Source organism: Cinclus cinclus, chromosome 6 (assembly GCF_963662255.1).
Source record: "Cinclus cinclus chromosome 6, bCinCin1.1, whole genome shotgun sequence".
Classification (NCBI taxonomy): Eukaryota; Metazoa; Chordata; class Aves; order Passeriformes; family Cinclidae; genus Cinclus; species Cinclus cinclus.
In genome coordinates, this window is record NC_085051.1 from 31,643,863 (window position 1) to 31,666,363 (window position 22,501).

The 22,501-nt window shown below is 38.1% G+C and overlaps 1 protein-coding gene across 1 annotated transcript in view; it reads left to right on the forward strand.

Moving 5' to 3' along the window:
* The first annotated feature begins 2,325 nt into the window (after nucleotides 1–2,325).
* The window catches only part of FMN1 (formin 1), a 124,106-nt gene continuing 103,930 nt past the window's right edge, over nucleotides 2,326–22,501 (forward strand). Inside the window, exons 1-2 of the mRNA XM_062495379.1 lie at nucleotides 2,326–3,714; nucleotides 5,785–5,902. Of these exons, the coding sequence (XP_062351363.1) occupies nucleotides 2,326–3,714; nucleotides 5,785–5,902 (1,507 nt within the window). The remainder of the gene's footprint in view (nucleotides 3,715–5,784; nucleotides 5,903–22,501) is intronic.

Genomic DNA, 22,501 nt, shown 5'->3' on the forward strand with positions numbered 1-22,501 from the left:
AGTTTAAAAGGTATCATGAAGTTGTTCATAGAGGTATATTTTTGTTAGTGACTAACAAAACTATTCTTGAAAATATGATTTAATGTTTATCCATCATAAGTTAATGAAACCCCAAATAAGTAGGCACATAAATAAACAAGACATAACCATACAGTTTATCAGAACAATGAACAAGTAATCATGTAATTGAACATAAAGACATAAAAACAGATGTGCATTTAAATGTAGGAAACTTTGGTTCAGAATTGTCACTTTGCTCCATTTATTTTGCCATAAAATGGAATTAACAATTGCTTTAGATTTGCCTTCAAGAAATTTTATCTTGGGGGAAGTCACCAGTACTGAGGTAGCTTCTGTCCACCTGCTTTACAAATCCTGGTATTTTAAGAATAGGTTGGCAAAGGGAGTGATAAGGATTCTGTCTTTCTTTATGTAGAGCTTTGTTTTGTGATATTAATCTATATTAAGCCTAGAAACCAGGGGAGGCATGACCTGTCAGTTGCTTCTGACCTTGGCACCTGATGATTTAGCATAGCGGAGAAGCAAGTCCAGAGCTTGCTAAGGAAATGCCAGGCAGCAGGGCAGAAGACATTGCTCCATGTTAGATCACAGATAAAGGTGGGAATTTTTCCAATGCCCTTTGTCTACAGGTATGCATACAACCCTGTAATTGAAAAGGTGTCTGTAAGCTTTATCTAAGCCCTTAGTATTACAATGTGATTTTTCTGGAAACTTTGTTCCTGCAGGAGATATCAATAGCTTTTGCTTTTGTTGTTGACAAACAAATGGGTTTTGTACAGTCTACATTTTTAAACAATAAACCAGAAGATAAATGTTTTGGGACACTTTGTTGTTGTTTGTTGGCTGTAGTACTCAGTTTTTTAGTAATTTTTTTTTTTGCAAACACATACAGCAGTGTGATCTGCATTTCACAGCTGATTTCCCTGTGAAGGACAGCTTTCCCCATGTTGCTTGCTTAAGATTACTCATGACAGCTAAATGGCTGACTGTAGAATGACCCCTTAACTTGGGTAAAATAAAATTTAAAAAGTAGCAGAAATGGAGACTTGTGATGGAAACCTCCCCCAAATGTTACTGACTTTCTGAATATCAGTAGTGCTTGAGTATCTTGTACTTTCTCCATCTGTATTGATAAAAAATATATAGTACCCCTGGAAGTTTCTATTAACGTTGAGTTAGACAGTTTTGTAGATTTCAGGTGCTCTTGTTCGTTTCAACTAAACAAACCCCACACATACAGCAGTACTGTCTGTGAGAATCGTCACAGAACATGGCAGCAGAGACTGTTCTGGTTCAGAACCATGCCAGGTGGTGCCGGGCAGATGGACAAGGCTGTCCGATTCCTAAACAGTTAATTTGGCCCTCCTGGGCGCTGGCCGCTCTCCCACCGCCCAGCGCTCCCGGTCGCTGGGCGCGGCCGCAGTCTCTGATAAGTAAGTACCTGCGCGCACCTCTCCGCAGGAGCTGTGCAGGGCAAGGACAGTGGTAATATGAAACCAGTCTCGTTGGTTTTTGTTCATGGCCCTGGAGGCTGAAATCTGCATTCCAGATGAAACCTCCAGCAAATCGGAAGAGAGTCTCTTTTTTTTTCCTACTTTCCTCTGCTTCAAGGGCGCTCACCCGAGTCGTCTCTGCCCGACAGGGCACTGCGGGCTCTGCAAGAGCTTCAGGAGGGGGCACGGGGAAGCTTCGGAGTCGTTAGCTCGGGTTTCCATTTGACGTTTTTTTGGTGATTATGGATTTACAAAAGAAGTTCTTTGTCCTGGTGGAAAGACTATGCAAAGGAATCCGTCAGGAATTTTCTGCTGAAAACCACCCAGCGCTGGCGCACCGGGACAAGGAAGTAGGGAGCGGCGGCGGCGCGCTCGGCCCGGCGGGGCGGCTGCTGTAGCTGCCGGGGCTGCGGGCTCAGGGGGCGCGCAGCCCGTCGGGGTGCGGAGCCCCGGGGGGGAACCATTGGCCGAGGCTTCAGCCGAGGTTAGTGCTGTGACAAACCCATCTTGTCCGGGGAAACAAGTTCCAGACGCTGCCGAGAACTTTTTTTTAACTGCGGGTCGTTCTGCTGCTCCCTTGGCGGAGCGGGGCCCCCGACGGCCGGCGCGGAAGGAGCGGCGGGGCGGCCCGGCCGGGAGCGCGGGAGGCCGGCGGCCTGCACGGGCCGGGCCAAGCCGGGCCGGGCCGGGCCGGGCCGCCTGTTGCAGCGCCGGCAGCCGGCCCCGCCGGCAGCCTGAATGCGGGCAGTAAGGGTTGGCCCAGCGGTCGGCAGCGCTGCTGGAAGCGAACCTGCTCTCTGCTGCGCGCAACATGGAAGAACATAATGGGATAGCTGACTGTAGTGAGCTTGTACACCTGAAGAACACAGTAGAAAGTGACCCTGACCCACTCACTACATTTTCTGTGAAAACACTCTTTGGATTTACAACTAAGCTTGAATCTACAGCTCCCGAAGAAGAAACAGTGCTTAAAGCATTTCAGCCTTTGCACAGCAATACAGATGGTCAGGCTAACACCTGGCATGAGAGGAATGATAATGGATGTAATGAGGACTCAGAAAATCAGCACAGCGTGGATAGTGCCAGTGGCCAAGCTGACCCAATGTGTGGCAGACAAGCAGGCCTGGAGCTGGACTTAGCAGACCAAAAGGAATTACTTCAGCATTTGAGGTTTGTTCAGACTTCTTTGTCTGAATCGGACAATGATGACAAGGATGCTATTCTTGTGCAAGGTACTTTGGTTCATACAACGAGTGACACAGAATCTGACACGGAGAATAGGGACCTCGACAGTGATGAGAACAATGCAAGCAAATATGGGCTAAAAAATGCTGCTTTGTGTGCTGAGGCCTTGGACAACAGCAATCAAAATAAGGAAGAGTCAGAATCAGAAGGGCACAGCAACAGTGATGACCCTGTGGATACAGATGACACTGAGTTACACCCACCATTCTCTAACCAGCTCCCAGAAGAGCTGGATGGTATTCTACAGTATGACTCCGACGGAAAAGACAAAATGTTAATGGATGAGCAATTCACTCATTTGCTTGCTACAGGGGAATGCCCTCAAGAACTTTCAGATGAAGAACAAAGACCTTCCGTTGATAATATATCACTCCAAAAAAGAGCACTGGCTGAAAAGACTTTCCAGCTGCCTGCTTTCTTTAGTGGACTACGTGTGAGGAAAAAGGGACTAACCACAGAAGATGGGGAAACTGTTACAGAAATTAAACCAAGGGAGAATGACTTAGCTCTGCTTAAATTACGACAGCCTGTTAAGAAATCCGGTATTGCATCAGGTTTGACCATTAAAAAAAAATCATCTGAACCTAAAGCAAATCCCACTTTCCTAGAACAACTCTCGCACTTGTTAAACATAGAGGTCTCCAAGAATGAAGATAGAACTGAGGACTCTGGTGAGGGATCTGGGGAGACCGAGGACAGTGATGAAGCTCAAGAGAACAAAGCCTCCAGCAAAAGAGAACCACGATTTCCCTCTGAGGAGATAAAATCAAGCCCTGCTGAATCTGCACTGGATGCCTTTAAAGCCTTATTCACGAGACCTCCCAAGAAAGAAACAACTGCAGATACTTCAGAGCTGGAAGCGCTAAAACGCAAAATGAGAAATGAAAAAGAGTCCTTGAAAGCTGTATTTGAAAGGTCAAAATCAAAACCTGGGGATGGACCATCAGACAAATCTGTAGGTTGAATTGCTTTTTCTTCCTAAGATCTGGAAGTCAAAGGATTAAAAAAATAATTTCTTGTTTAAATATTATTGGTGGGGACTTAAGATCAAAATGTCAGAATTGCTCTTCTTTTGGCAATCTCAAATTTTGGATTCCCAACCGAGGAAATCTTGGGGCTAATTTGTCAGAATCTTTGATTATCTGCAGTTGAAGCAGAATTTGGCCACAACTGATGGTGACAGCAAAAGCCTCTCAATTAAAGTGAGAACTTAAAAATCAGTTTCTGATTATAAATAACAGTTCTCTGTATGTTAATTATGGCTTTAAATCAGTTGGATGCTGCAGATATTTACTGTAATATTATTTAACAGTTTATCAATCTCACTCTGTTTGCTTTCATTATTTTATTTTTAGTAGTAATATTTCATTTTACCTGTAGGAACGATTTTATGATAAGAGTTGGTACAAGAAGTTGTGGGTGATTTTCAGCTCACTTTGCTTAAGACATAGAACAGGAAGTATTTTCTTTTCTTGTTTACATGCATATATCTGGCTTTTCAAATATTGATAAGCATTTAACCTTATCCAGGTATAACTCAGTGGTTTCAATTAGACAACTCGTTTTTGATTAATATAAGTGCTTGCAAGGTTAATGCTCTTAGGCATATGGAGATGTAGTTAGTATATTAAAAAAATATCAATGCAAAGTTTTCATACAATCATAAATTACTTTTAATGTGATTTGAACTCTTTAATTAAATGAGTAACCTTTAGGCTGGCATTCCCCTAACCAAAAATTCTTACAGCCATATCTTTGGCAGATGTAATCAGCCCAGGAGACGACTGTTGGCTGAAGGGGGAATTACCTGAAGGATTCCATTTTCAGGATTGGACCTTAAATCTGAAGCTACTTAAATTAATTTTCTTTGTTGGTTATACTCTCTTTAAAACTTTTATTCTTTCATAATATAAAAAAATATGTAAAAAATCCTGGCCAACACTTGGGTAGACCGATAATAGCAGTTTGTAGTAAATTACCTATGGGGAGGAGAAAACAGGTATTCATTGGCTGTGGAATGTACAGCAAGTGCAGTGCGTGTGTGTGCCCTTCCCATTCCTGGCTTGCTCCTTCCTGCTTACGCAGCGGCTGTGCTGGCGTCAGCATTCGTGTGGCTCCCAGCAAACCTATTTGGGTAGCTGTCAACACAGGCCGGCAAGGAGGAGGCACAGCAGTCAGCAGGGGTGGCTTTTATAAATGTCTGCTTAATGTCCGGTCTAGTGCAAATCTGTATTTTCTCAGGTCGAAGCTGGGGTCCAAGGGTCTAGTCTTTTCTTTCCCTTGCTCCTGTGGGTCATTTATGGGGCCATTTTCGTATAGGGTTTCACTGTTGTTGCAGTTGTGTCTATGCAATTACTTGTAGTAACATGTTGTAAATCAGATTACAGAAATACTGGAGATACAATACAAAAGAACACCCAAAAAATCCCTCTAAAAGAATGCTTGTCTAGTGGGTCATTCCCCCTCCCCTATCCCCATTTAAAGAGTTACTTTAGCGTTCCAGTTGACACTGCAGTCCCATTAACAGCTGCAGCATTACTTTGATGTGGCAGTATTACCTGGTATGTGGACTGAGCAATCTGCTGGGGGTGGGGCAGGAATTTAATAAACTAGCTCTGCTTCCAGAAAATTATATTGTCAAATGATGTCTTAGGTGAATTGCTCTAATGTTTACTTGTCAGAGGAGCATGCTGTAGTATATTTCTCTCTGGAAGAAAGATAGAGGAAAGAAACCCTAGCATTTGTGACCACCTCTGTGGTGCACCAAAGGATAGACAGCTCTCCACAGTGATGTGAACAGTTTCAGCAAATCACTGCGTGTCACATACATTATGCTATTTTGTCCTCAAAAGTATTTTTCTACAATGATTTATTTGTGTCCCTTCCAACCAGCTGAGCATGTTTCAATCAGTAGAATGAGAAGATAGTCTTTCTGGAGCACATGTGTAGAGCTGAGCATGGCAGGTGCTGTTTGGAATCAACTGATACTGCAGACTTTAATTTTTTCTTGCGTAATTTTTAACAGCCTGACCTGAGTCCCTCAGAGCAAGATGACAAGACTCCAGGGAGACTCCAGACTGTCTGGCCGCCACCAAAAGCAAATAATGAAGAAGTAAAAGTAGGATTAAAGTACACAGAAGCAGGTAAAACAAAGAGGTGAAGCATTTGCAGGAATTAGTTTCTGACATTTTTAATCTTGTTTAATATAGATATGGTCATAAGTCACAGTATTTCCTTATCTGGAAAAACAGACCTTATGTTTCAAATATGTGGTTTACTGCTACTTGTTAATTCTGCACCTGATATTTAAATGTAAATGGATGAATATCTGTTGAAATCTACAAACTTGCCTGTACAAATTCACGAGCAAAGAAGTGGGGTTTTTTTGATAAATTAGGTTATCCATTTCTAGTGGGATTTTGTTCAAAAGAGTGAGTGACAGATTGGTGAATGCATGGCAATGGGACTGCCTTTTCTGATGCCTTGGTGCAGGGGGCAGCTCCCTGCTGAGCTCTGGTCTGGCTGCAGATTTTCCTCAGGTACTGTGCAGAATGAAAACACCATTACTGCAACATGTGTACAAAAAGAGAAATGCTCATATCCAGTTGGGCCACTTCTATAGCTAGCCACATATATTGTCCTGTGCAATTGTATGAGAGGTTATATATGTCCTAAGTGCAATGCTTATTATCAGATAAGCTTTTCACAAAAAAAATTTCTAGGGTTTTTTGTTATTTAAGTATTTATATAACGTACTTACAAGGGAGAAAGGGATTATTTTAGCCACCTCAGCTCTGGTTCAAATTTATATTTTAGAATGTAAAACAGGAAGTCCTTGATATTCAGAAATTAATCATAAACTGAGGAATAGTCTGAAATGTTAAAGTGAGAGACAATAGGCCATCTCTTCAGGTACATGAAGATTTTAGAAAATACCACCTAGAATGCATTAAGTGGAACTAAAAAAAAACTTTTATACTACTTTGCTGTGAGAAATTGTTCAGAGTAATGCTGTGTGGTTCTTTCTGATTCCAGTGGATATCCACCTGACCTTGTATTTGAGAAACAGTGCTCCTATGTGTTCTATCTATTGCTTTTTATTGTTTAGTCTTTCTTCCCCTTTTTTCAGTTTTCTCTGCTTTAATCTTTCTATTTTTTGTAGAGTGGGAATAACACTGGAAGTGTAAAAGTTGCTGGAAGATTGAGAAAACTTGGTTTTGACAGAAACAACATGGTTCTAATATATAGAGTTGAATTTAATATATAGAATTTAATTTATGGTGCATCTGATTGATCTGAATTTGGGTGTCTATCACTTAGATGACCAGGACAGGTATTCAACTGTTGGCAAGTTGATATTACTCTTGGATTTTTATTACAGGCTATATGCTTGCTATATTTAATTTTACTCAAACAAATATTTTTCCTTCTAATGACTAATCATCTGTGGCAAAACATATGCTTAAAGAAAGAAAGAAAACTGAATTTAACAAAAGCTCCAGATTCTACTTCTTGTAGAGAAATTAGGTCATGCTTTCTTGAAATTTGAATGGGAAAGACAGACTGGCTTAGAGCCCATGTAAATTGTTACTCTTGTTACTATGATATTTTGGGTGGCAGTGTCATCAACATGTTGATGGTTTGTTTGCTAAGTCAAATTTTTATAGACCAGATTCTGCAGTTCATTAGTTGCTCCAGAGTCTGGCAGAGGGAATTGAATGAAAACAAACCACTGGTGACTCAGCTGGGATGAGATGTAAGCAGTGCTTTTAAAGGAAATAGTCAAAGACTATGTTTGCATGTTAAGACCTCAGTAAAGTTATAGGTGTGCCTCAGAGATTGGCAGGTTTGTTCCTTTCAGCTACTCAGGGATGCCCAGAAAGCATTTGTAAGTTGAACATGATGGATCACTTACATTGGCTGCTCTGAGGACTTGTGTGACAGTTTTAAAGTGTTAGGCAGAGGAATAGAATTTGTAGAGTCTCCTACAAGTGAAGCAAGGTACTGCTCATGGGTTGTGATGATACAGTTACAAGAGTAGGACCAGTGTTAGTCTTATTGCTGGGGTTTGTGGGGTTTTTAGTGAATATGAACGTGGCAATACAGCTAAACTTATAAATTCACCATCTTCTCTCTGACAGTAGTAGTACCTTCAAAGGGCATGTGCATACTGGCATTTCCCCTTCCCATCCAAATTCCCTTCCAGCCACCAATACTTTAGAAGCTTCTTAACCCCCTTTTAAGAAGTGGGCTTCTTAAAAATGAACTATAATGCGGGTTAATCATCTACATTATTTAAATTCACTGGTCTAAACCAAAACCCCTATTTCTTACCTCAGTGTCTTGTCCTGACTACTGAGACCAAATAAAAAATTTGTGATCTCAGAATAGAGGGCAAAAACTGTGTGTAGCAGGGAAGTTTGTGATTCCAGTCTTTCTCCACTGCTACTCCTGAACAGAGGAATATCAATATCATGAAAAATACTAAAGTGGTTAATTTTAACTTTCAGTCAATAATTTATGTTAGTGTTTTAATTTCTGTGATTAAGGGTTTAATCCACCAAAACAATAGGAATTTATATTAAAAAAAGAGGATTAATTATTAGTAAGTATTAATTTAGCACATCTTTATTTTAGGCTTAGACAAAATGTATATTCACATCCAAGGATAAATCTGTCAATATTCATCTTTGTACTTCTAACAGGGTACACGAATATGTACACATATTTTATGAGGTAGCATGGTTTGTTTTTTTCATTTGTCACGATAAAATAAGATTTAAGTAAGACTGAAAACTTGACAGTTGGAATACAGTAATCTTTTTTGTAATTCTACACGGTCTTTGAGTTACTTTCTTCATCACCATGCACTATGACAACTATGGCAGGAAGGTGGGGATATTGGGAGCATATTTCTGTCTTTTTGATCTTTTCTCACCTCCTTGTCGTGTTTTTCCTCATTGTTCTTGTTGCCTAGTGGAAGCAAGAAATTCAGGCTTAATTTGGCCTACGAAGCAGACATCACAATGACTCATAGCAGCTTGGAGGAGTAGCTAACTCCCTCTGAGGCTCATAGTCTGGCTTGATGTGTGGGAAACCAACTGAAAAGCAAATGGACATAACAAGGAACACGTGTGAGAGGCTGACTAGGCCTGTTAGGAATATTAGAAGTGAAAGAAGTTAGGGATAAAACTGAGCACCCGTTGTATTTAATGCATTTGGTAACTGCTTGTGCAGTCATAATATTGTCTTCTGCAGTATCCAAATCTTGAGTTGTTAGTTTTGAATTGAGTGGATGATGTTGCAGTATATTGGTTTAACTTATGTTTTCTTAATTCTTTAATACTTGTGTTTCCATAGAGCAAATGACTGTGTTGTCAACTGACTCTCTGTAATTAGCACAAGCTGCTTGCATGATTCTCTAGAGAAACTGGAACTTCTTTGAAGTGTGTCTAAAATAGCTGAAGTCCAGAAAGTCTGTAGTACATTTATGTCCTGGAAGACCAGAAAAGGGGTACTTCCTGTGCATATGTTTTTGGTCCTAAATTTCTGTTTCTCTGCTTTCATTTAAAGTAGGTTTTTGTTTTCCTCCATTATTCTTGGAGACACTTCTCACATTTTTAACCATTAGCTCTGGCGGAAGAGTAGATATGTAGTGGAAATATCTAGCCAGCTAGATAATTCATGTCTGTACTGAAGAAATTGATCTGTGATACTACATCACATTGAATCCACATATAATGAATATCTCAGCTACTGTGTATGATTAGGTCAGCGCTTGCAGACACATGTCCAGGAAAAGGAGTTTAGGCATGGGTTCTGCAGTTCATAAAACTACTTATGTTTGAAGAACAGTTTCCACATTAGGTGGTATAGATGTACATAGTCTGTTATTCATATTAATAATACCATTTTATCCTTCAGGATCAAACTAATTCTCTTATATACAGCAGAGTTTAGCCATTTGCTCAGCAAAACAAATGTAAAAAGTAATGAGAGAGAGAAGTATTTGACATTCCTGCAGTAGAAAATGCTTTAAAAAGCCACTTGGAAAATTAATTCATTTGGTGAGGTTTTTTTCATTTTTTCATTCAGTGTTTTCTTTTTAATTTAAATGTCTGTACTTAACATTTTTAAACCTCATTTTCTCGCAGTCTTTTTGTTCATCTTTTTTAAATCTGCAGTGAGGTAATGCTGTCTCTATGGCGCCACAATTTCTATAACTTCTATAATTGTAGCAATTCTAACATTCTAACATCTAGTCTTCTAACAATTTCTATGATTTCTATATTTCTAGATAGTCTATGATGATGCAAGAACAATTTACAGGGTAAATAAAAAAATCAGGAGGTGTCTGATAGATGGCTTATTAGACAAAAAACATCTGGGTAAATGGTGAATGAAATACAAAATAATGGCAGAGGTTTATTGCTAACTCTCAAATATGTCAAATGCTCTATTCCCTGTACTCTTAGTTCCCAGCAAGAAAATCACTTTATGGCCATGATGTAAACACAGGGAATAACCAGCTTATGTGATAGAAAGAAAGGCATAATGGTTGGAACAAAAGGATGAGAGATAAGAGCATGATTTCTTATCTTTCTTTAACATAAGCTTCCTTAGTGGCCTTGAACAGTTTGTGTTTGTCTTTAAAAGAAAGACAGTGCTTGATGTTGTGTCCTGAAAGTTGTTCTAGGTGGCTACCAACAGTTGGTTTCATCCTAAGTAAAAAAAAAAAAAAAAAAAACCAAAAAATAAGGAGTTTTAGTAATTTAAGTTTCTTTCATTTCAGTGTGGTGTTTGGGGTATAGTTCTGGGATTCTGTTATGAATTTCACTGTAGTGAATTAGATCAAGCAGCAGTATAACAAACAGAAAATTTTGCATTGCTTTGAGGTAGTACTTTTGTGATTGAATCACTGACCAATTTTATGTGACCTTGGAGTGCATGAAGTTTCTGTAAATTATTTTACTACAGTTTACTGCATTTCTTGTGTAGCATGAGAGGTACTTGTAATTTGCTGTTTCATAATCAGACATACACTGGTGTGTTTTTGAGAAGCTGAGGGTTTTATTGCAAGCCAGATTTTGGTAGCCATACTATAATCTAGAGTAACAATGACATTTTTTCCTCTTATCTAAGCTAAAGCTATGATTTTATGGATTTAGAAGGTATAGTGCTGCTCAGAAGTCTCTACAGCCACAGAGAGGTTGTACATGTGCTGATCACTACAGTAGTCACTTTTCCAAATATCTTGCCGGCACTATGTGCTAAGATTTACTCTGAAAATCCTGAAAAAAAACATGCTCAAAAACAATCAAGCAACAAAAATTTCCTTTGTTTTTTCTTCCCCACCTCAGCTGACACTGTCAGTCATACAGTGCCTGTTGAGATAGGAGCAAAGAGATAGGCACCTGTGGATGATTCATATTTGTTGTTAAGATGTTTGTGTTCCATTTTCAGTGCTTTTGCTACTTTCTGGAATGGCTACTGGAAAGTTTTGGGAACCTTTCCAAGTTTCAGTTTATCCATCCATAAAATTAGGATAAGAATTCTGACCTTATTTTCAAATCAAATTAAATTCCCTTTCTGTTTACAAGCTCTTAGCATTCAACAGAGATGCAGAATAGGAGGACTTTTTAAACTTAAATCTTAAAAAACAATACCCAGACCATCACTACAGTTACAGAAGTAACTGTATCTAAGGCCATGAGATAAAATGTCCATGACTTCATATACAATGAGGATTATAGTTCTACAGGGTGAGAGGGAAGAAGAGTTATGCTCCACTTTTTCAATCAAAATCATGTCTTCATTTTTGTTCTGCATACTCTCTGTAGAAATGTAGTAATTTTAAGAGACCTATTGTTTTTGTGTCTGGGTCCATGTTTTGCAGCAGGTGCCTGACAAGGACAGGTTTTACAGTATCCAAAGCCATGTCTGGATATACGCATGTGTAGCCATGGATACCAGCATGCTTAAGATTCACATACATGGCAGTTTTAGTCCACTCAAAGTAGAAAGCTGATTTCTAACTTTAATATTTTCTTAGTGAGAAGATTAATCTGTTGCCTGAATATAATGAAGGCAAATTGTGTGAATTATTTCTTTTACTGTAGTTTTAATTTTTAAATATAGACTGCACGATGGACCTGAGCAATCCAATTTTGCAGGCCCAAAACAGTCACAGGGTTGTTATGTAATTGAAACACAGTGAAAGAGCAATTACGAACATAAGAAGAATGACTTTGTGTTTTATTTCCATGGTTCTGTTTCATAATATATGAAGCCCCTTCCTTTCTTTAGGTAACTTGGCAGGGCTGACATTGAATTTTGCTCCCTCTGCTGTGGCACAGACATGTACTCTGTAATAAATCTGTTCCTCATGTTTGCTGTTAGAGTTACTTGTTTACCATATTGCATTGGTGAACGTGATCCTGGAATAGATTGGTTTTTTAAATATGGAGTAGGATGTTTATTGGAAACGAATTAGTGTTGAATGTCCCCAGCAGGAGTCCCTCTAGTGTTGCCTTTCAGGGAGGGTGAAATGACAAGACAAACTTTTCATCTGGGCTATCAGGTGAATGAACTGTAACTGTAATCCCTCACTGCTGAGGAATGGTCAGGCAGATAAGTTACTCAGGTGACTGCTTTTGAATAGTGCTTTATACTGCTTTGCAATCAGAAAGAGGAGTAACTGTTTTCCTCATTTCCATAACAGACCGTCGAGGGGGTGCTGGTTTTTGCATAGGAAGCTGGTTCTTTGTGGATATAGTTCTGTTATTCTTGGGGAATTCAATGGCTGCTGTGAAGATACTTCATGTCCTGTAGTAGGTTTACTCTGGTGTCCTCTATATTATTTAAGTAGCTGGACAGTACTTGGGTACTGGACTATTGGCTTGTTTTGGACTCTTTATTTTCCATAAGTCTCTCTTCATTTGTTTGCTTTCTCACATCTGCCATATTTTCACTGTATCAGAATCTTTAAGGTGCTGAGAAATTTTAGGTTTGGAGAGTTCTTCCTTGACTTAAAAATGAAACAAACAAAAACAACCAAACCAAAACAAAAACAAAATTAAGCTGAAGTGAATGATGTCTGCTCATTTCAGTCTGTGGATTTGGCATCCTTACATATAATAAATTCTTGGTCGGTAAAGAGTTCAAGTTCAATGGGAAGTAAAGAAGAGAAGATAGATGGTAGATGGAATGGGGTTGAAGGAGGGAGGATTAGAATCATGTTTTAAAACAGCACACAGTATTTTTTTATCCAATCCTCTATCCCTAAAAAATAGGTAATTTTGTGAATTTCTTTGAGCATAAATAAATTTTAATTCCTAGTTATAAAAAGATGCTTAAATGCAGTTATGCTTTATAAAAAACAATCTAAGACTGAAAACATTAGATTTTGAAAGTTGTTTCTGTGTATTTTTATTGAAAGAAAAGCCTAAAAATCTTCTGCTGTTTTATGACTGTAGCCTGAGAAAGCCTGAAAGATCTCATGTCTGTAAAAATAAAAAGTAATTTAGAAAGTGTAGCTGTGGTGAGAGTTCCCTTCTGACACCCGGTGGTTAACGATGAGAACTACATGGGGAAACAGAGGAGGAAACAAATGCTGTAATAAAGGGGAGTATTGAAAATGGGACCAAGGGTTACCACGCATTAAGAAATCCTCATTATTCTGAAATTTAATGAATCAGCGCAATTATAAGTTAATGATTTTCTTTATACTGCAGGGTGTGGTACATCTCAAGAAAGATAGATTGCACTCCAGTTTTCCACCTTTTGTTCTCTAATTACTTTTAAATTGTGTTAACATTATTTTGCATGTTTCCACACACCGACTTTAATATGGATGTCATTTTACAAAAATGAGTGTACTGACCAGAAGTGGCTATGTAGGTCTTTTAACTTCAAAGCTTCTGCTTTCTACATGAAGTTTTGAGATTATGGCAGAGAATTTTCCTAAATTGCTGTGTAAAGTTTGAGGAGTAACCCATCTATTTGAAATGTGAGTTATGGAGATTTCTGTGGGAAAGGTTTTCATGTAAGATTTTATTTTAAATTATTTAACTAGGTAAGTTGTTTTATTATCAAAGAAGAAAAGGTAATTCTTGCATACCACAGTTGTGAACAAAATAGAGTAATACTGAATAATATTTGAATGTGTATACTTTTTGCAACAGTTTTGAAGAATGGAAATTTCCCTTTGTAACATTGTGACCCACCCTATCCAGTATTTCTGGGGTTGTAGGTTGAATTTTCAGGTCACCAGATTGACCAGTGAATGCTTCTTTTCTTCTAGAAATGTTGATGAAGAGTACAGCACACCCAGTATTATAAGATTTTCATGAGCATGCATTGAGTATATTTCTAAACTTTGTTGCTGCTTTGTGTTCTGCCAAGTTCTGTGTTATGATAAAACTGAACATGCATTAGACATTTTGATTATGTAGGTTGTCCAAAACATCCACATTTTATTTCATGTTCAGTTTTCTATGCATTAGGAAAAGCATGCATGCATTAGTGTGTATTTTCTTCGCAAACAGTGAAGCATGCCTCCTATTTTACTAATAAACAGGAATATTTTTTGGTTTTATGTTTTATTTCTGCCACCTGGAGGCATATTTTTGTCTGTCACATAGGTCAGCAGTATCAGTCAATGCTATTGCACAGTCTAAAACTTTTTTTTTAAATGCATGTTTTGGAAATGCAAAATGAGGAATTCTTGAAAGTGTTCCTACCCCAAACTTCTGTCTTCTAATCAGATTGTATGGAATTAATCTCTCAGAAAAGTCTAAGCTTTCTGATCTGCTTTGGTCTCCTTCCCTTACTGCATAGCATGAAAATTCAATAATGAGTGAGCATGATTGTTATTTTCAATTGTAAGTCTTGAGGAATGAAGAAAATCAGCATGTGATATTCTGTGTGTACATCAAGCTGAGAGCTTTGTAGGTACATTTCCAAGTGTATTCAGTTTGCATGGCCTTTTTTTGGTAGTGGGGGCTACTACAGAGGTGGCTTTGTTTTCATAGGGTTACTGCATGTGGCCCATGGTTAACCAAGGAACATCCATGGGATATTTTTACATGGTAGAAATTTGTTTAAGTATTTGCTGTTTGGTTTTGGTGTGGTTGAGTAGTCAGTGCTAGTGAAATTAGGCAGTTCACAAGCAGTCGATAATTTTTTGAAATACATAATATAAGGGGGAGCTGAAAATGCTGAGTTACATATTTTTAGTAATGAATGAAAGGCAGGGGCTGTGCAAGACTCCCTGCTAGAATGCATAGCTAATGAGTGCCAAATACAAATTCCCTGAGTGAGGCTTAAATACAATCTTACTTATGCTTTTGTCTCTAGCTCACCTAAAGCTTTACAAGGAGGGACCACCAGGTGGGTGGAACAGTGTAATGCTGTCTGTCTGTGTCTAGTCTTTGGTCTCTTTTGTTATCATAAAGGTAGTATTTATCTTTCCTTGATGAAATAGAAGTGGTAAAGGCTGAGTCTGCTGTATCTACCACTGTTTAGAACTAAAAATTTGGTAAGACTGCAGAAGTTCTATAATAGTTTAGGAACTGTTTTCAGAATTCTAGCTTACAGTACTTCGGTTTCAATGGCTTCCATCCCACTAAAAAGCGAGTGGAATTTAGGTTAATTTCTTCTTAATATCACATTAGACATGTTGTAATCTGGCAGTATTTTTTCTCCTAAAGCCTTCGGAGCAAAGACTATAGTGAAAATTAAAGCGATGATGAATCTTAACATTAGTTATGGAAAACTATTTGGATATACACTGATTCTTATTCAAAACAAGAGCATCTTTAAGGCTGACAAATACAGTAAAATTCCACTAACAACCATAAGAGTGTTAATTAAATACTAACTAATAGTGTCATTAGTAATCATAGAATCATGTAATATTAAGGGATTGGAATGGGTCTTAAAGATCATCTAGTTACCAACACCTCTGCCGTGGGCAGGGATACCTCCCAGTAATGAATCAGCAGGGATGTCTTTTGAAGGAAGAGGATGTTTAATTGTCCTTTAAGAAAAAGAATTAACTATATTAACCTGATTTTTGGAAGTTTACTTCACTTATAGCTCCTGCTGTGTCTTCGTTTTCTGCTCAGTTATGTACCCACCAAGAGCAGGACATGCAGAGCACTGGCCATTTTTGGATTTTGAGTGAAGCTTAAGAAAGGCATTTTAGACAAATGCTCATGACTCAGAAGCTCCTTTTAAGCAGCTCTTTTGAATTATCAAATTACAGAATCGTAGAATAGTTTGGGTTGGAAGGGACCTTAAAGATTATCTAGTGTCATCTCCCATGTCAGGGCCAGGGACACTTCCCACTAGACCAGGTAGCTCAATGTCTCATTCAACCTGGCCTTGAATGCTGCCAGGGATGGGCACTTATTGTCAAAATGTGTAATAACTAAATGAAGCTGAGTTGGAACTCACTTTAAAAGAGTAGTTTCTGATAGTATTCCTCTTTTTCCTACAATAACTTTTCACTTCTGCAGTTGTTTGCTGAAGTAACTGACAAGACTGAGTAAGGCATATTTCAAAGCATTCATATTTTTCTCTGTGTGTTTATTCATCAGGTAGTTTTCTGTTGTCATGCTTTTCATAGAATTACAGAATACCAATCTACTGATTTAAAACTTCATAAGGATTAAGATTTGGTTGGTTTTGTCTTGATCCTTTTTTCTGTAATTGAGTTAGGAATACTAGACGTTGGTGAGGATTCAGTGTGATTATCTAAGATTTAAAAACAAACCTTATGACCAGGATAAACTCTTCTTGCATTATGTTACTGAAGAACTACTCCTTGATTCTACCCCAAAACACCATTTAGATGATGATGTGAGTGGACATCATATTAGAAGAAATAAATCCAAAGTACTTTGAAGCCCTCCTGTTCCCTTTGAAGTTTCATGACAGTCCAGTCATGTTTGTCACAGCTTCATGGATACTTCTTAGGAAATAAGACAGTATTGAGACAATTCTGCATTAACTAAAGCAGCTTGTTTTGGAATTTGTTAACATTTCCCTGCACATGCCATTAGTGATCTTGGGTTAGGAAAGTTACATTGTCTGTATAGCCTGCCATTAAGTGGGTTTATGGGGAGTCTCATCTGAGATACCTTTTCCCCTCACAATTCAATTGCAAGCATTTCCTATTTCCCTTATGTCCTCGTTTCATCCAGAACCTTAATGTTATTGGATACCACTGTACATCATTGTTAGGGGTAGGGAGAAAGGGACTCTGGCTTCCAGTCAAAGCAGCATGGCAGGAGAGGGGGGGGAAGCCATGCTCCCATTGCTCATTGTCTCGGGGTACAGGGTGAGCATTTTTGCATGTGGGTCACCCGCTGTCTTGTATAGTTTTGTTATCAATATTGTTGCCATTACTGTTCATTTTCTTATCTCATTGCTGTTTCCAGTAAACTGTTTTCATATCTCAACCTGTGATCTTCATTTTTCACGTCTCCAATTCTCAACTCCATCCTGCTTCAGCAGAAAGTGAGAGGGAAAGGAGGAGCAAGAGAGCAGTGTGTCATTTGGGGGAGTCTTGGTGTGGGGCACTGAACTGAGCAGTACCATTCCTAAATCTCCCTCAAAGTGGGCTGTTCCTCACAGGATCCTGGTGGTGGTGCAGAATTTTGTAGAAATGCTTAGGTACTTACAGCTAGAGGCCATTTGTGTTATTTCCTGCTTGCTGGGAAACCAGACAAGTGGGCAAATGGTATTTGCCTGTCCCATACAAATCTCATGTTTTTTTCCTTTCATCATAATGAAAGAAATAAGTAAACAAAATCTTAGACTTGTTCTCAGAACAGAAAAAGGAAATCTCACCACTCATCTCTTCCTATGCAACTTCTTGAACGCAGTTAACAATACTGATCATACAGAAGAACAGTTCAGATTTTGAAGATCATCTGAATTTGTAACTAAAAGGATTAGAGGCACACTTACTTGGGAATATTCAGTGTGTTTAAAATAAGGCAACTGAAACTAAACTGTGCATTCAGTATCCTTTGCACTTCAATATTTTAACTGGGCTGTCTCTGTAGAAACCATAGACCCAAAAGGGCCCACAGAAATTACGGGTATGTTGCCTGGGAGACCATGTTTATCCTACAAGGTCATTAAAAAATAATAAAGCTGAGCAGTTGCAGCAGTAAATATTGATGGACTTGTTCATATTCAGATAGCAAAAGGCTATGAGTACTAGAGTATTCTGCTATTTTAGATGCTTGGGTTTTATGATTCTTAAGGGTAGATTCAAGCAGTCCTGTGTTACACATTTTATTTGCAAGATTAGCTTTCAGGGCCAAAATTTTAGAAAATACACTGCTTTAAAAATTAGCCCAATATATTGAATATCTCTTCCTTTGTTTCAAATTATTTTGTGTTAAAATTTAAAACTAATGAAGTACAATAAAAAGTACTATTAAAAAGATTGTGCTTTTTGTATAACTTAATCGGGATAAGTAATTTTTCTGTATTGCATTACTCTTTACTGCGTATATAAGCTTTGGTATCTGAACACTTTCTGTGTTCCAGGTACTTTTTAATTTTAAAATTGCTATTCAAGAGAATATGAATAAAAATTTCTGGGGTCATACTTATATACCCCTAATGATCTCTGTGTATATGTACAGTTTTTGCTCCAGCACATGTTGATGTCTGAAGGGTTATAGGCATTTGTCACTGTTTCACAATGTGTGATATTCTGTTGTTTCACACAGTAAATGTTTGTGATTCTATAACCAATTTCACGGCTGCTGCCATACAGCATTTAAAGCCCTTTGTTCATGTTGTGTCCGTCTTCCTTATTCACCCATTTTTAATTGTTTGGGGTTGCTGCTTCAGCTTTTCCATTTTGCTTCAACAATACTTTTATCTGTTTGCATACTATGATGAAATTACAGGACACAGTTACTTCCTCTTTGCACTTGGTAGTTAGTTACAACACAATTTTAATTCCTTCTTGCAGCCCATTACTTGGGTAGATGTTAATTCCAGACTTTAACTGGAGTATTTCAAATGTTGTAGTATACCTAATGATAAAATAATACATTTTCCTGATTGACTGGTATTGTTTTAGTCAGTTATCTTTATATGATCCATATTGACAACATACTTTAAAATCCATTATACCAAACATGATAGTTAAGGAAATAAGGTTATCCTGTTTGCACTGGTTCTGTCTTTGCAATATTCATTGCTAAAGTGATTTTTAAAATTCAGATAAAATGATAATTAGAATTATTTGGTCTGCAGTTGCGTGTAGACAGAACCAAATATAGCATGACTGGAAATTATGATACTTTCTGATGTTGACTGTATCAATGGGTGGCAGAACAGGATCATGACAGTTACGTAGTTTGTCACTTCAAAAATTATGTTTTATTTTTGTCCAAAAACTTATAAGAACATACAGTTAACAAGGAAATGTGAAATATATATGTTACTATCAAAAACCACTTAGCAAGCTATTCATTAGGAAAAAGGTGAGACAAAAAACAGTATTAAAATAAAAATTATATTAAAAACGAATGAGATAACAAGTTAATACATAGAAACAATAGCATTAAACTGGAAAAGCAAGACTTGGGAATTGCAGCTGATACAAAGTTAGTATAAGTAGGGAAGACCTGAACCCAAGCTTAGCAGTCTCTCATCAGAATGTTATCTGCTGGCTATTGCAAAATGTGAGAGTAATAGAAATTTAAGTTTCACAGTAAGTAGATTTTTTTTTTTTACAATGAATAATTGATTTATTTTTTCAACAGCAGCATGGAAAAAGGAAATTTTGCATTGTCATGTCACTGTATATCTTTAGTCTTCACTGAGGCCTCTGTACAGTTTCCTTTGTACTTTGCCAATATTCAGATTACTTTCAAAAAATGTTTTAGTGAAATATTTTACAATGACATGGTTTCATGTTGCTAACTATAAGCAAATGTAACAAATATTTAAGACTTCTTAATGTATTTCTGCTTTATCTCGCTATTTTAGAAAAAATGTTCACTTTTATGAAAGTTTGCTTCAATGGGTTATAATTACTGATTGTAAAAAGCATCAGGTTGCAAAAGTAAAGAATATGTCCAAGTGGGCAACAGCTTACATGATCTATTAAATTTTTCTTGGAATGGCATACTCTCAAAACAAAGGAAAAAGTAGTAAATTAGAAGTAGTAAATGAAAACTGAGACTCCAAGCTGTTTGGAGTGGAATCTGTGCAATGTGATTGTTTACTTTTTTTGTTTGAATACCCTTTGTAAACGAGTGACATGTTATATTATTTTCTCAGTAGTAAAATCCTAATTTGAGTCTGGTCATTTTTCAGGATAGGAGCACTCAGTACTTGCAATCTGATTTTTTTCTAGGTTGTCTCAAAAATCCTTAAGAGTAGTATCTGCTTAAGGGGAAGCTAAATTTATGCCCTACATCCACTGTCTTTTCACGGGCAATTTGGAGACCAGGCAAGTACTACAGGATATTTGTACAATCAGGCTTCTGTTATCCATCATAGCAAGAGAATTTAAAGCTTCACAGAATTGACATTGAGGTGTTTGAGCATGTCCAGGGCAACAAAGCTGATGAAGGATCTGGAATGAAAGTCCCATGAGAAGCAGCCTGTGGAAGTGGGGTGGTTTAGTCTGGGGAAAGGCTCAGGGGAGAACTTATTGCTCATTACCTGAAAGAAGGTAGTGGCTGGGGGTTGGTTTCTTGTCCCAGTCAGCTAGCCATAAGATAAGGTGAAATGGCCTCAGGTTGCCCTAAGGGAGGTTCAGTTTGGGTGTTAGGAGATAGCGGTTAACCACTGAAACAGGTCACCCTCCCTGGAAGTACTCAAAACATCAGGTGTGGCACTTCTTGATAAAGTTCAATGGTCATGGAGATGCTTGGTTGAAGATTGGACTTGATCTTGGAGGTCTTTTCCAACCTTAATGATTCTTTGATTTTATGAAAATACAGCCCCCCTGACACTGCACAAACTGGGTAAAGTCACCTTGTGACACAAAGATTAGCTTGGACCTACAGTGTAGGGTGTAAAAATGTGGGAGCCAGGTGGTGCATGGTTTCAGGATCAGTGTGAGCACGCACTGAAATACAGAAAGATCTGGCTAAACATCAGGAACGATTTCTCACTGTGAAGGTGACTGAGAAACAGTTGCCCAGAGAGGATGTGGAGGATGGAGATTCCTGGAAGAGTTCGAAAGCCATTTGGACATGATCCTGAGTAGTCAGCTCTGCAAGATGCTGGGGGGTTGTGGACCAGATGGCCTCCAGAGGTCCCTTCCAGCCTCAGCCATTCTGTGGTTTATGATTAGATGCTTTTCTTCCTGTCAGTCTGGAAGGTCCTTAAGGTAGGGCAGCACCAGGAAGTGGGAGGTCCTGCATTCTGCTGCAGCCCTGTAGCGGGGCTGGCTCTGAGAGCTGCCCTCAGGTGCTCATGTGTCTGAACTAACAAGGCCAAATGAGTTGCAGTGATTATGTGAGAATCAGGCTGGCTACACAGGGCCTTATCAGATTTCTTAAACTGGCACTGTTAATTTTTAACCTAGACAGATCACTGAGTGATATGTAGGTATTTCTGGATTTTATGTGTAGTCTATGTGAATTTTTTTTTAGTTCAGTGCAATTTAAGAATTCAGTTGTTGATAAAGCCCGACTTAAGATTTTGTTCCCAGTGTAGTTCCTCCTGTCAAAATGTCATTATTATTATTTACTTTGCCATTTTGATTTTTACCACTTCAAGCAGCATCCCAACAGCACTGCGTAATTAACTTTCTTCTGCTACCAGTATATTAAGGAACTGATTTTTGAAATTACATGAATGCAATTATTTTTTCTAGTGAAATTCTTCAGCATTTTAATGATTCTGATTGCCATTTCTGTATGCATCTCTGTTTAGTTTCTTAAAATGTTAACTGTGTGTGTACAATTACACTAAATTAAGGTGACCTCACAAAACAGAGAAAAGGAGTGGCATGAGTTACTTTATATTATGCAAGACAATATAATTGTGATGTGATTTTCATTATATTTTGTACAGAAAAATAAACATTTGCTTGAGAATTAAAGTACCTTGCTGGGTGTCAGCTTCTATCCAATAGTTTCCCCTAGTTAAAAATAATATAATTAGAATCTTATGCTGTTATATATCATTTTATGTCATAGTAGACAATCTTAAATCTGTTACAGTGTATCAGTTTATTATGCACTTGCTTTTATGCAATATTTTAAGAAATTAGTTAGATTATCAATTCTTGTAATTTAGTACAGCAGAGGGTTGGGAATGGGTAGACACAGTGAAAAATCTGCTTCTGGTGCTAGTGCAGGTCTATGTCAGCATATGTGAATTATGACTCTCTTACCCAAATCCCAAAGAATTTTAAGCATTGGGCAATCCTTCATAGAAAGTAGATCTTTTGTTAAGCTAGATCTGTATCCTTCTATTAGCCAAACTAAGAACTGATTGTTAGGAGCATTTTCAAAGCCTGTTGTTTGCCTCAGTTATGATGTGACCTTAAAGAGCTAAGCTTCAAGTCAGGACATTCATAAGGTTCATGCCCTGCAAACTGAGTGCCTAAAGCAGCTGAGGTGCCAGAAGGGTCACAACTTTTTCTGAGGACCTGAGGCAACTGTTTTAAGTCCTACTTAGGTGAAAGGATATGCAGAGCCTATATTCAGAGGGAATATCAACCAGTCAAAGGAGTTAACAGCAGA